At 33.7% G+C, this 13,850-nt stretch overlaps 2 protein-coding genes across 3 annotated transcripts; both read left to right on the plus strand.

Moving 5' to 3' along the window:
* The first annotated feature begins 7,545 nt into the window (after window positions 1-7,545).
* Window positions 7,546-10,125, plus strand: LOC112538497 (uncharacterized). Of its 2 annotated transcripts, XM_089270458.1 has the most exons (4): window positions 7,546-8,291; window positions 8,643-8,888; window positions 8,964-9,248; window positions 9,390-10,125. In XM_089270458.1, exons 1-4 carry the CDS (start codon window positions 7,883-7,885, stop codon window positions 9,668-9,670), a joined length of 1,221 nt encoding a protein of 406 aa, XP_089126584.1. In that variant the 5' UTR covers window positions 7,546-7,882; the 3' UTR covers window positions 9,671-10,125. The 2 variants fall into 2 exon arrangements, with proteins under 2 accessions (XP_089126584.1, XP_025017097.1); XM_025161329.2 differs by having other exon boundaries at window positions 7,546-8,888.
* A 1,064-nt stretch (window positions 10,126-11,189) lies between these two features.
* LOC107364341 (uncharacterized) lies at window positions 11,190-12,989 on the plus strand. The gene is made up of 3 exons (XM_025161331.2): window positions 11,190-11,813; window positions 11,892-12,167; window positions 12,299-12,989. The coding sequence occupies exons 1-3, from the start codon at window positions 11,300-11,302 to the stop codon at window positions 12,577-12,579; spliced, it is 1,071 nt and encodes a 356-aa protein (XP_025017099.1). The 5' UTR covers window positions 11,190-11,299; the 3' UTR covers window positions 12,580-12,989.
* Window positions 12,990-13,850: the final 861 nt, after the last annotated feature.

A 13,850-nucleotide genomic window follows, 5' to 3' on the forward strand; every position in this document is an offset into this window, starting at 1 on the left:
ATAAACTTGATCTACCTTGAACTCGGACTGAATACGGATAAAGCTGTGAATGTAACAACTGAATCGCAAGTGAGAAGAACCTTATACAAGGTTGAATGAAATGAGAAATGACCATAAAAATGGTTGCTCAAGATTAAATAATGGTTTATAAATATATTAATACATAAATTACAATAACAGACCATTCCAGGTAATGATGATGATGATGAAAAATATAAAGAGCAACAAAAGATAAACTTGATTCTCAATTGAATGTTTAGTTACCCAAGGCTATTCTTGAATCTTGTTGACTCTTTTTTTTTGTACATAAATATATATTTCAATTTCATTTCAATACTATTATGAGGTAAGTGTATGAATGTGTGTTTAGCTAGAAGCCAAATTATTACACAGAAACCGGTTCAAAGTCAATTAATGATTAACATTTGATTAGAAGGCAAGAAAAGTCCAATCAAAATATCATCAAAATGATATAACATTGTAACGAGAAGTTGATTCAGGCTCAACAGTTACTTTAAACATTTTCAATGTTGGACAAACAAAAAGCTCTTCCATTGTCCAATGATTTCAAATATGTTGACCAAATCAACCGTTAGTTACTTATGCAACTGTTAATCAATAATTTCATTGTTTAACAATCGGTAATAACATTGATTGATGTAACAATATTATAACATTGTTAACTGTTCATAGATTGAGGCGAGAAAAAAATAGTTGATTGAAAGGGGAAAATTTCAAGGTAAAAATGGTCACAATTTGAAAGCTTAAAACACTTGTTTTCATCGCATTTAAATGAGATTGTAATAACAGTTAACATTTGGTAAACAATTTAATGACAAAATGGAAAGAGCAGTTTCAAGTTGTTTCAGTGAAAAATTGAAAATTAATCAACAAATGAACATAATTTACCCAAAATTTTTACATAATAAACCAGTTATGGGTAAGCAAAAGCCTTTGCCAAGTTAACATCTTAAAGCCTTTCAAAGTATAAAATGGAGACAGAAGATAATGATGATGATGATGATGATGTGTAATATAAAAGTACTTTCTGGTCTCTTCAGGTCAATGGTCCAAGAAACAAGTTAACCATCAACTAATTTAATACAATTTAAACTATTTACCTTTTATATATTGTCAGGGGAAAGTAAAGCCTTGAACCTTTCCTTGCACCTTGTAAGTCAATATCTTGAATCTTGAATATCTTCTTCATTTGTTCATTAACGATAAAACTCTTTATTTTCATCATTTTTTTACTTGTTTACCTGTAAAGATGAAAGTCAGAGTCTAGAAGAAGGCGAAAAAGGTTAACCTGTAAGTTACTTGAAATATAATTCATTCAAAATCAGTGATCATGTTTACCATCATGTTGTTGTTGATGATGAGGATGATAAATAAAATGGTGATGAGCAAGACAACAGCAACCATTATCATGGCGAAGAAGAAGAAGAAGAAAAGACTTGCCTATTTTCAAGGTCAACAAGTTACCAGAATTTTGTTTAAAAAATCAAATCCCGCTTGTTTCTTCCCCTTCTCATGGGTTCCCTCTAAGCCCATTGAAACAGGTTGTACATCATCTTCATCAAGTATCCAAAATTATATGTTACATTGAGTTACAAACGGTGTTGCCTTTGTTAACCCAAACATTTTTAGACTCTTTTCTAATGATGTTTGTATCATCATCATCATCATCATGATGGTTCGTTGCTTGAATTATGAACGTTGATGGCCGACGTAGCGTGATCTCTTTAGATAGTGAGAAAAAGAGAGTGAAAGAACGGCCTTACAAGTAGAACGGGACAGTTCCTATGGAAACATAACTTTTTTTTCTCTTCTCTTTCTTCTCTCTGTCTAATTATTCTGTAAGCTCAGCTACAGGTTCAAGGCTGGACTTTCGTTATGCGCCAACGAAGCGATTCATTGGTAGGGAAAAAAAGAGCTTAAAGAAAGAAGCACAAAAAAAGGTAAAAAATGATTTTAAAATAATCTCGTTGGGACAAAGAAATGAGTTTCACTGGTAAGAAAATGATTTCATTATTACAGGTTATTTGAATGAAAGGAAATTCATCTAAATTAGTTTCAATTTTAATTTCACTCTTAATCAAGATTCATCTCTTAAACACCGATGAAGGTCTGAACATCCGGCTGTAACCGTTTTCCCAATTAAAAGGTGATTCCAATGATAATTTATTCATTTTGATTATGAGAGTTCAATTTTTTTTGCCTCTTAAACCATTTTACCAATTGTTGCTTTACTTTGCTGTTAACCTTGTAATCCCGTTGACCAGGTAACAGTAACTCCTCCAAATTTCCGGTCATTTTCTACCTTCTACTGTGATCATGAACAGCTTAATGGTCAATTCAATTGGATTGGTCAATTGGCAAGTGAAAGTAAAAGTTGATTTACAAAAAAAAGACCTTTTTTGGTTCAATTTTTTCTACTTGCGCTTTCCAAAAGTAAAACTTCAAAAGATGAGGCCAGATAATGATGGTAAAGAGGATGATAAAGATAATGATGAGAGTGAAAACGGAGGCCCCAGGGAGGGTTATTAAGGTCACATTGACCGAGTTCAAGGAGAGAGAGAGAAGAAGAAGAAGAAAGAAAAGCTTTTAAGAATCATCATCCTTCTGATAATAATCATAGTAAGATATCTCTTTGGATTGTTATAACAGCAATTCACTTTCCTCTTTACCTTAAACTTACTGTACAACCTTGGCTCAGAATCCCGTTTAACAGGTTATTCCAGGTCACAGGTTATTCCGACGTTAACGCAACGGTAAAGTGTTGTCTCTCTCCCTATCCACCACCACCACCATCATCATCCTCATCATCCCAATCTTCACAGAGAAAGTAAACTAGACATGAACATTTCTTTATTACTTTTCCCCTCCTTCTTTACCTTTTACCTTTTAACTCTGTATTCAGTTTCTTTTTTCACCCTCATTATCATCTTCATCTTCCTTCATCCTCTCAGCCATTATCTTCATCTTCACCATCTTCTTTGTTACCTTCATTTTTAGGTAAAAAGAAGAAGATGAAACTGCATTTTTAGAGAGAAAGGAAACAAAAAAAAACTTTCTCCTCATTTTTCATCTTCATCTTTATACACTTGTCTTTGTCTTTAAAAGATGATGACAAAATGACATCTTTTTATCAGTAATTACCTGTCTTTTTTTACCTCTGCTCAGGCCTTTGAATCTGTTTTTGCGATTTTACCTTCCTTTCAGCTTGACATGATTTGAGTCGTTTCAATAGTTTTGGTAATCAGCCTTTATGAATTGATGAAAATTTTGGATATTTTTCTGGTTCAGTCTAGTTTCTGGTCTGATAATGTTGCCTTTACAGAGTTGCTGCCTTTCTTAGTTCATTAAAAAACCTGTAACTGTTATCTGTCAGGTTTGCTGGGCCGGGTTTAACCTTCAAGGTAAAAGGACAGTTGGTGAGTGGGAATGATAGACGTTAATCAACAGTAACTTACCGTAATCAACTTGAATCACTACGATCACCAAATGATCATTTACCTTAATGATGAACAGTGAGAGAGAGAGAGAGAAGGATGATTGAGAGTGAAAGATGGGATCATTATAAGAGGTAAAAATTGGGTAACCACAGGTAAAAGTGATATAATGTTGAATACTCATTGAGCTTTGGATGGAAGCAAAAAAAACTGGTATTCATTTAAGCATGATGTAGTTAAGTTAGTGAATTTAAATCCACGTAGAGCTTATGTCATCCGGTGTTAAAATGTAATCAAACTATGTAATTATCATGATTACCTTTATTGCTTGTCTTTCCCTCTATCTTTGTCTAGTTAATTAACCTAAAAGAAGTCAAGTTGTCAGGTCAAGTCAACATAAGTCTTATCCGGACTTACATGACTCTTGACTCTAGGCAGGCTTTCATGTCACTTGATGCAACCTTGTGTGACCTTTTTAGGTTGTACCAAGTCAACTTGATTAGCCCAGGACTTTTTTTTCATCCTTGTATGATAATAATAACGACACCATAATTAATGTACCATGGAGCTACAATTAAAGGTTTGTTATCAAAACAGGTACATTTGGACGAGTTGCTTTCGTCCCACAGTTATTGATTTAAGGTACAATTGTCCATATGCCATTATTAAGTATCAACAATCAAAGCTTCATATGTCTTTGCTTCTGATAACCCAATCTTATTTTCTGGTTAATCTGTTCAACTCTGACGTTCAACTCTTGTGAGTCAAAGGTTTCGGTTGAAATTGACGTTTATTAAATACTCAAATGTAAAATGAAAATGAACCTTAATCATCAAAATACATTTATCACTTTCTTATTGTTATAATAATGGAAAATAACTGACATGTTTATCAATGAGTCAATGAGTTGAATCGTTTGAGATCAACCTTTAAGGTGTTGAAAAATTCACATCAACAAGTGACTTAAATTGTTGACAATTTTTACACACTTACCTATTCTGAGTTAACTAGGGAAAGGTTACAATTTGATGGGAATGATGATGATAATAATATGATAGCAGTCAGGTTGATCTCAACCATTATTCATGTATTATGAATGAAAAAAAAGGCCTAAAGGTTTTGGTAAATTTTATCAACCAGAAAATTCTGAACACAGTAAGACTTACAATGGATAATGATAATGTGAGACTTTATTGTCTTTGAGGGGAAGAGATGTTTTTTGTTCATCTTTACAGGTAAAGTTGTGCTTAAGATGCTAAACTGTTTCCCGTCATTTTCAGTAATTTTTTATCTCATGACAAGATTTTAGTGTTTTTTTTTCTTGGTTCCTTTCTCTAGTTTTCAGTATCTTCATTTTACTGTATTAATGGTAGTTGTCGTCGTCTTTACACTCAGGTAATAATGAGACTAGAGTAAGGGTGTTTAAGGGGCTAGAAGGTGAAGGAGGAGGTAAAGTGATGATGATGGCAAGAGTGAGAGTGAAGACTAAGGCTATTTTTACCCGCTCTTAATGAAGGGAAATGGCAAAGATTCAGAGAAATGGCTTTTAAACACAACAAAACTGGTAAGACCTGTTTACCTAACATTTTTTTGGGGTTCAAAAGGTATCCAAGACTGTTTGCTTTGATAAACATGGTAAAAACAAACAACATTTTAATCATTCAGATCACAATCATGGGATTGTCACAATTGTGGATGCACTTTGAAACAGATAACTGTAACACAATTGGTTTCACCCTTCTGTTACAGTTGATAAATATTGTCTTCATCTGATGTTCAATCATCAATGTTTTCATATATTTGCTTATTCAACCTGGAAATCAATCTGAGGTGAATTTATCAACTGACTTGATTTTGTTTACAATTAAAGGGACAAAACATCGACTTTCGGGTCAAGAGTAAGGACTTGAGTTTATTCGTGGAATGAAAAATTTTGTAACCAGTAGTTATCGATAAAATTGAGTTCAAAGAAACTTCGAACGTCTTTTGAAGCCAGATTTTTTCAACAAACTCATTTTTCTGGTGCAACTTCAATGACCAGAAAATGCACTAATTTCGAGGAATAAAATTTTCTGTGTCTGTACAAGAGGCCACTTTGATAATTTTGAATCACTTAACACCAATAAATTGTTTAATTTATCTTCTCATTGATAGCAATTTCCATTGAAATTTAAATATGAATCGCATAAAATGAACATTTTTCAAAATTCACTTTTAATCTCTTTCTAGATTAATTTAATGTGTGTCAATGTGACAAAGGGTGGTCAACTCTCACTGAAGGGTGAGACCTCTCACCATTGACCCAAAAGTATTGGACTTTTACCTTTGACCAGCTGGTTAAACCCACTCCTAGTTTCAGTGAAAGAGGAAAAGGGAAGAGTAAAGAATGAGTATGATAATGATGATAATGATGATGAAGGGTATAAGCAAGAAGAATATAAAAAAGAGTCCCTTTGACCACTTAGGTAAGGTACACCTACGATAAAGGGATTCAAAGGAAGCTGACCGTGGTTATGTTAGGTTATAAAGGTCATGAGATCTGTAGGGTTGCTAATCAATTAATGGCCAGTGAAATAAGGATTGATTTCCTTCACTATGGGCTTTTCCTCTAACAAGTTAAAAGGGTCAATAGGAAGGTAAAAAACTCTTATTATATTATGAAGAGAGAAAAAAAACACGTATAAAAACTAGGTAATGTCCAGTTTGATTTGTTGAAAGATTTTCAACTTTTTTTTCTGTCACTTCCTCAACCTTTTGGAGTGCATTTCACCCTCTTCTGCCCATTACATCTGGTCTAGGGTTGTCTTCCTCTTAACCTACCTGTGATTCAGTTAGACCTTTCGATCATCCAATTGTCTAACTGACCCTTTTGTAGGTTGGTTGGTTAAATAATAAACAGTGTAAACAGGGCTTAATATCAGTTGAATCAGTTAGAGTTAGCATTTCATTTTTATGATTTTTTATCCCATCACTTTTTGTTTCCTCTTCTTGTATAATTTGGGTCCATTTTACTCACCTTTATGGTCATTACCACTAAAAGGTAAAGGGAAAAAGGAAAAGTAAAAATTAAACACAATTGTTGTCTAGTTGGTTAAATTAATATGAGCCGGAAAGTGAATGTAACATTGAATAATTTAACCTTTTTACACTTCATTTTACATTTTGGATTTAAAATTTGAAATTAGCTCGCTAACATTTTGCCGGTTTGGTTATGGGTTTTGATTGGTTAAAGCTTTTGTTTCACTTCACCTCTTACTTTGCGGTAAACACGTTATTTGCTTTGTTATCTTGTTTGTTTTTTTGCTTGATTTTAATTATCTAACTGTTAATTCATAAATTATCATCTTTAGCAACTATTTTTTTTTGTATTTTTTTGCTCTTTTTTTACTTTGGAGGCTTAGACTTGTTTCCGTTTGAATTTTTTTCCTATGAAGATGGACATTGAACAGTAAATTTAGAGAAAAGTCGAGAGTTTACTTGTCTTAAGTTTCATCATTAATTTTTGTCCTGCTGGTTGGTGTATTGTTTCTGAATGGTTGGAACTTGGACGTCAATAATTAATTGTTTGGTTTGTTTATGGTAAGTATTTGATAATTAACGATGTTGTTTCGAAATGTTGAAATATTACAAAAGTGGTTTTCGAAATGATGCAAACCTGAAACCGTTGGGCTGTCCTTGTTGTTACTCAATGATTTACAGTTATGAAAATTAATGTTCATTGAGGAAAACCGTTTGTGAATCAAAGTTTTTATTATTATCTCGCAATTAGCCATTCACAATTAGTTAATTGTTTACCATTATAAGTTATAACGATACTTTCTCCTGATAGGTTATCCACTGTAAAGTAAAATTGGTGATTTTGTTTTTTTAAGGGTAAAAACTCTTGGGCCAAAAAAAGAGCGATTGGATTGGTGGAACTAGAACTGGCCCAGGTAACATAGAGTGAGAAGAAATGGAAGATAAGAAAGAGAATTAAGAAAGATGAAGAGAGAGAGAGAGAGAGGTAAAAGAGTGAGAGGATGGGAGAAAATAGAGAGAGACAGAGAGAGTATTTATTCTCGCCAGAGAAAGTGGTTTAACAAGTTTTTTGAATATTGGTTTGTGTGTTAACTTGAAAAAAGTTAAAGTAAGAAAGATAAGTTAATATAAACTTGGACAACAAAGTTACTTCAACACAGAAACCTTTTGACTAATATTCATCTCTTATCACAACCGTTACTTTGTATTTAACCACAGTGAAGAAACTCTGTCAACTCTTTCCAATCAACAATCTTAATTTAAACAATTTAGTGCTTCTGTCTCTTAAGCTTTACAATTTTCTAACTGCTCTTTTATGAGCTTCTTCTGATTTTGTTTGCTAAAATCATATTTTCTGTTCCTCTGTTTAAGACTCAACAAGTACTTAACGTATTCTTGGTTGCCTTACAATGCCGAAAGTATTTTTAATACGTAAAAGACTGAATCTCAAAGAGTCTAATACCCAGTCACAGTGGCGTCCAGTTACTCCACCACCAAGTCCTGAGGACGATGTGAAAGACGATCAACGAAAGAGTGCAAGCTCATCTAAGCAACCGGGTAATCAAGCGACCTCATCACCTAGACCATCCTCAACGGCATCTTCATCAACTTCGTTAAGTTCATCATCTCAACCATCAGATTTATCTGAGGCTTCCTCATCAAGAGCAGAGTCAACTTCATCCAATTTATCATCGGTTCCATCTCCATGTTACACAGTAGAGTCAAACAATTTTAAAGAGCAATCGTTCCCAAGTTGGAGCTCATCAGTAGCACCATCACCATTTAATCGAGTTTCTTCATCTTCACCATCAAATTCACCTTCACCTGTTTTACACCGTAAATATGGTTTAATTGCTCAATCAAATGAAGACGATGTCGATGAACAACTCAGGATTGAAAAACTTACTTTTAACCATGACTCTCAACGTCAATACCACTCTGACAATCAATTCAAAAGTTCAAATGATAAATACCATTTCAAAACTCAGTATCAAAAACAACAGCAACAACATCGTAGACGTCCTTCATCTTTTTCATCGGGATCATCTTGCATGGACAATTCATCTTTGGATTGGTTATCAACTTCAGCATCTCCTGAGCCAATGTCACCGACATGTGTCGAAACTCTATCAAATGAGTCCAATTCACAATGTGCTATTGAAAATTCACCTTCTCCTTCGTCTTCATCCGCATCGTCAGTATCTTCAACTACGGCCTCAATTTGTCAAAGAGTACCTGTAATAAAAAACTTAAATCAAAGCGATGGTCCTCTTAACTTGAAAATATCATCTCAACCAAGAATTACCGTAACTGACAAAATGTATAAAGAGTCAATTGAAAGATCTCGTATTGAATCAAATGGTGAGATTGAACCATCTCTTCCCCCAACAGTTCAACTTCTTGCTCAAAGACTAGGTAAGTTTTTTATCTCCATCAAATAGTTTAACTCAAATCCAACAATCATACTAAATATTCTATTATTTTCAACAGGAATTCCTCTTCACATGTTTAATTCTATTGATTTCGTCAATGGAGGACATGGAATCAAGAATCCTTTACTTTCTAATGGCAATGCTGCGAAAGTTCAGCCAGTTATTCAACCAAGTTTGGATGATCCAATGAAGTGTCCAATATGTGAAAAACGCTTCACATTATCGCGCTTACTTAATCGTCATCTTAAATGTCATTCAGACATAAAACGCTATTTATGCACATTTTGTGGCAAAGGCTTTAATGACACCTTTGATCTTAAAAGGCACACCAGAACTCATACAGGTTAGTACTTTTATTGAAATCTTAACTTTTGACTACTTCAATGAATTATCGTTGAAAATTATGAAACAATTATTCCAGTTAATCTTGATTTTTGCTAATTATTTCTTTTTTCTCTTTTTTCTCTTATTTCTGCCATAATAGGTGTTCGTCCATACAAATGTAATCATTGTGATAAATCATTTACTCAAAGATGCTCTCTCGAATCTCATACTCTTAAAGTCCATGGTATTTCGCACACATATGCATATAAAGAAAGGAGGACAAAAATTTACGTTTGCGAGGAGTGTGGAAATACTACCAATCAACCAGAATCACATTATCTCCATCTTAAACAGAATCATCCTTATTCGCCTGCTTTGGCAAAATTTTACGACAAAAGACATTTCAAATTTAATGATTCTAATTTTCCTTTTGCTGAATGAAAATATCAATCCCATTGTTATCAGTCTCATCATTTGCATCATCCACAATTTTTTTAATTTTATTGATATTTTTTTGGGTGTTATCACCATTTTTGCTGCATTTTTTCACAATTTCTTTTCATCTCAATTGGTTTTTCTGAAACAAGAAAAAATCCACCGCTGATGACAACGATTCTGAGTAATCTGTGTAAATCAATGCAGGCTTATATTTATTATAAGCAAGTTATTGATTTTTCCTGTAAAACTGTAAACTCTATGAAAAACTTTCATTCAGCTAATTTTTTCACTATCATTCAATTGTTTTTTAATTAAGCAACACAATCCTTTCCTTGACTTTTTTAACTATCATGTTAATTGTGTGAACAGATGTTCAATGCAAAAATATCACTTTTTGATGTTGGCAATCGATTCTATTGGATTTGAACAATCAAACAAATTAAAAACTTATCTGTTAATTGTAATTCTCACTTTTATTTATGGTTGCTCTTCAGATCTTGGTTTAATTTTATGGCCATTCTCTAAAATTCCATTATCACTTTTTGCATTTTTTTAATAACTTTGACTTAGGAGATGGAATATATTGTGGGGTTGGTTTACTTCTTTCGGTATCACTTGATTTGGTATTAACTCCTTTCTGTTCTTTGGCACTGTTAACTTTAGATGGAACATATTCTTCCACTTTACGATTGCCATTGTGAGATTTTGAAATAATACTTGGTCGTGTTGGTGAATATTCGCCAACTCTTGGTTTCTTTTTAGGTATCTTATTGGAAACTAATGTTGAGCTTAACGTAGATGAAGTAACTGATGAGCTTGGTGTAACTGGCTTGCTAGGTACAGTTGACTTTTTTGAAGGAATATACTCATCATTTTTTGGTCTACTTGGATTGCTATTAATACTTTTACTCTGTTGTTTTCTCATGTTTTCAAGGATTCGTTTTTCTCTATCCTTTTCGTCTTTAAGGTCAATCTTGGTCTTTTGTGAAGATTTAGATTTACTGCTAGCATAGATTCTTTCTTCTAATTGTCTTCTTTCCTCACGTTTCTTATCTGCTACAGTTTTCCCTGCTTTCTCAGCTTCTTTCTGGGCTTTGATCTTTTCTAGGTATTCTTTCATCTTTTTGATAGTGATGTGCCCTCTTACTTACACCTACATGTACGATAAAGGGACTCAAAGGAAGCTGACCGTGGTTAGGTTAGGTCATGGGGTTGCTAATCAATTAATGGCCAGTGAAATGAGGATTGATTTCCTTCCTATTGGTGTCCCTTTGACAAGTTAAAAGGGTCAAGAGAAGGTAAAAAACTCTTATTATGAAAACTAGGTAATGTCCATAGGTACGTAACTGGATTGGTTGAACTAGAGCCGACCCAGGTAACATAGAATCACAAGAAATGGAAGATAAGAAAGAGAATTAAGAAAGATGAAGAGTGAGGTAAAAGAGTGAGAGAATGGGAGAAATAGAGAGCGATCGGGAGAGAGTATTTATTCTCGCCAGAGAAAGTGGTTTTACAAGTCTTTTGAATATTGGTTTGTGTGTTAACTTGAAGAAAGTTAAAGTAAAAAAAGTTTTGATTTGTTTCTGTTTCACTATTTGATAAGACTCGGAAGAGTTCAAAGTTTACTTCAAAATGCCCAAAGTATTTTTAATACGTAAAAGACTGAATCTCAGGCAGTCTAACCAACAGTCTAATCAGCAGTCACAGTGGCGTCCAGTTACTCCACCACCAAGTCCTGAGGACGATCAACCACCACCTTCAGTGTCCTCATCGTACACATCTTCCGATGGTATCTTGACAAGATCACCGACTCCTTCAGAGCTTGAATATGCCAAATCTGATCCTACTTCAGTGTTTTATGTGAGACCACCTTCAGTGTACTCCACCTCAAACGATGGTTACATGACTAGTTCATCAACTACATCTGATGACTTTGGATGTCAGAGTATTCCTTTGGACCTTAAAATGGATTCAAAACCTGTGTACCAAACTATGTTGAGAGACCTTAAGATTGCATCTGAACCAAAAGTAACAGTGACTGAGGAAATGTATCAACAGTCCGTTGCAACTGCTCGTAATGATAAAGATAATGATGGAATCGCAGCTACTTTCGCTCCAACCTTCGAGTCTTTAGCAGAAAAACTGAGTAAGTTATAATTTCTTATGCGTTTCATAAGTTTTTCAGCCAAAAATCAAACTAAATATTTTATTTTTTATCGAACAGGAATTCCTCTTCACATGTTTCGTTCAATTGATTTTGTTAATGGAGGCCATGGAATCAAGAACCCAATACTTTCTAATGCAAATGCTAAGCCAGTTATCCAACCAAGTTTAGATGATCCAATGAAATGTCCAATATGTGAAAAACGCTTCACTTTAACTCGTTTACTTAATCGTCACCTTAAATGTCATTCAGACATAAAACGCTATTTATGCACCTTTTGTGGTAAAGGCTTTAATGACACTTTTGATCTCAAAAGACATACCAGAACTCATACAGGTTAGTTATTTTCTGATATTTTATTTACAATAATCAATGAAATTTGGGTAAAGCCAACAAATATTCCAGTTAATCTTGATTATTGCTAATTATTAATATTTCTTTCTTTTTTCCATTTTCTCACATGATAGGTGTTCGTCCATACAAATGTAATCATTGTGATAAATCATTTACTCAAAGATGCTCTCTCGAATCTCATACTCTTAAAGTCCATGGTATTTCGCACACATATGCATACAAGGAAAGGAGGACAAAAATTTACGTTTGCGAGGAGTGTGGAAACACTACCGATCAACCAGAATCGCATTATCTCCATCTTAAACAGAATCATCCTTATTCGCCTGCTTTGGCAAAATTTTACGACAAAAGGCATTTCAAGTTTAATGATACCAACTTTCCCTTTGCTGAATGAAAATATCAGTTCCTCGACCAATTCCATTGTTATCAGTCTCATCATTTGCATCAACTACAATTTTTTTTTAATTTTATTGATATTTTTTGGGTGTTATCACCATTTTTCTATCTTTTTTCTCACAATCTCTTTACATCTCGATTGGCTTGAAATCCACCGCTAATGACAACGATTCTGAGTAATCTGTTTAATTATTATAAGCAAGCTATTGATTTTGCCTTTAAAACAGGAAATCTTTTCATTATCAATCAATTGTTTTTTAATTAATCAAAATCTCTTGCGTAATTTTTTCAAACTATCATGTTAATTGTGTGAACAGATGTTCAATGCAAAATTTTCATTACACTTTTTGATGGCAATCGATCTTATTGGATTTGAACAATCAAACAAATTAAAAACTGATCTGTTAATTTTCATTTCACTTTATTTATGCTCTTCGAACGATCAGTCATGAGGTTGACTAGATGTTTTGAAGATTCGCTTTAGCCATCGTTAGCAATTTTGAGCCCTAGTGTTGGTACCATTAGTATTGTACAGGTTAATATAGAGGTAGAAGAAAGACAAGAAAGATTAATCATTCTCGCCAAGGAATTTGGTTCATTGGTTCAACAAATCTTTGTAAATAAGCTTGAAGCCAATCAGAGCATTATCTTTAGAACATTGCTTCTCATTCATCTCAATGCATGCTAAAATGAACTAAAAATCAGAATCAGATTCTGAGGAATTGAATAAAGTGTTGATTTCAACATTAGCCAGAACCATAAATGTAACTCGAACCGAAACTCTTCACTATTACCAGCCTATCTAGCTTTTGATGAAATTAAGAAAAAATCTGACAAATGGATGCATTGGGTAAGCAGTATTAAAATCTTTCTTACACATAGATTTGAAATTTTCTCATGATTTATTCATATTTTCAGAAATTCGCTAATTTATTTTCGGCTTTTGTGGAAAGCTTCCGTCCTGTTGCTCAGATGGTTTCAATCATTAATCGTTCCAAGCTCTTACCAATTGTTGGATATTCCTCAACCTTAAACCAATCTTGGCAATTGAATGCAGCCACAGCCGCATTCGACCTCAAAGGCCTTTTACCTTATAACAACGAGCTTACAAGACCTCAGATAGGCTTGTTGCGATAGGTCTTGGAACAGCCTTATTCTCGTGAAATGATTTACTTTATGTTGAGTCTGACTAATAAAGCAAAATCCCGCTGTCCTATTCTTGAAGAACAATTGGTTGCATTGATTGTATTGGCAATGGAAAAGTCTGAA

This window comes from Tetranychus urticae, chromosome 1 (assembly GCF_039701765.1).
Source record: "Tetranychus urticae isolate SD_2017Ah chromosome 1, NJAU_TeUrti_SD_1.0, whole genome shotgun sequence".
In the NCBI taxonomy this organism is placed as follows: domain Eukaryota; kingdom Metazoa; phylum Arthropoda; class Arachnida; order Trombidiformes; family Tetranychidae; genus Tetranychus; species Tetranychus urticae.

Excerpts from the sequence above, each read along its gene's own strand:
- LOC112538497 (XM_025161329.2), top strand. The coding sequence starts at position 7,883 with ATGCCGAAAGTATTTTTAATACGTAAAAGACTGAATCTCAAAGAGTCT. Across the intron at positions 8,889-8,963 it reads ACTTCTTGCTCAAAGACTAG|GAATTCCTCTTCACATGTTT; the intron begins GTAAGTTTTTTA and ends TATTTTCAACAG. Across the intron at positions 9,249-9,389 it reads GCACACCAGAACTCATACAG|GTGTTCGTCCATACAAATGT; the intron begins GTTAGTACTTTT and ends CTGCCATAATAG.
- LOC107364341 (XM_025161331.2), top strand. The coding sequence starts at position 11,300 with ATGCCCAAAGTATTTTTAATACGTAAAAGACTGAATCTCAGGCAGTCT. Across the intron at positions 11,814-11,891 it reads GTCTTTAGCAGAAAAACTGA|GAATTCCTCTTCACATGTTT; the intron begins GTAAGTTATAAT and ends TTTATCGAACAG. Across the intron at positions 12,168-12,298 it reads ACATACCAGAACTCATACAG|GTGTTCGTCCATACAAATGT; the intron begins GTTAGTTATTTT and ends CTCACATGATAG.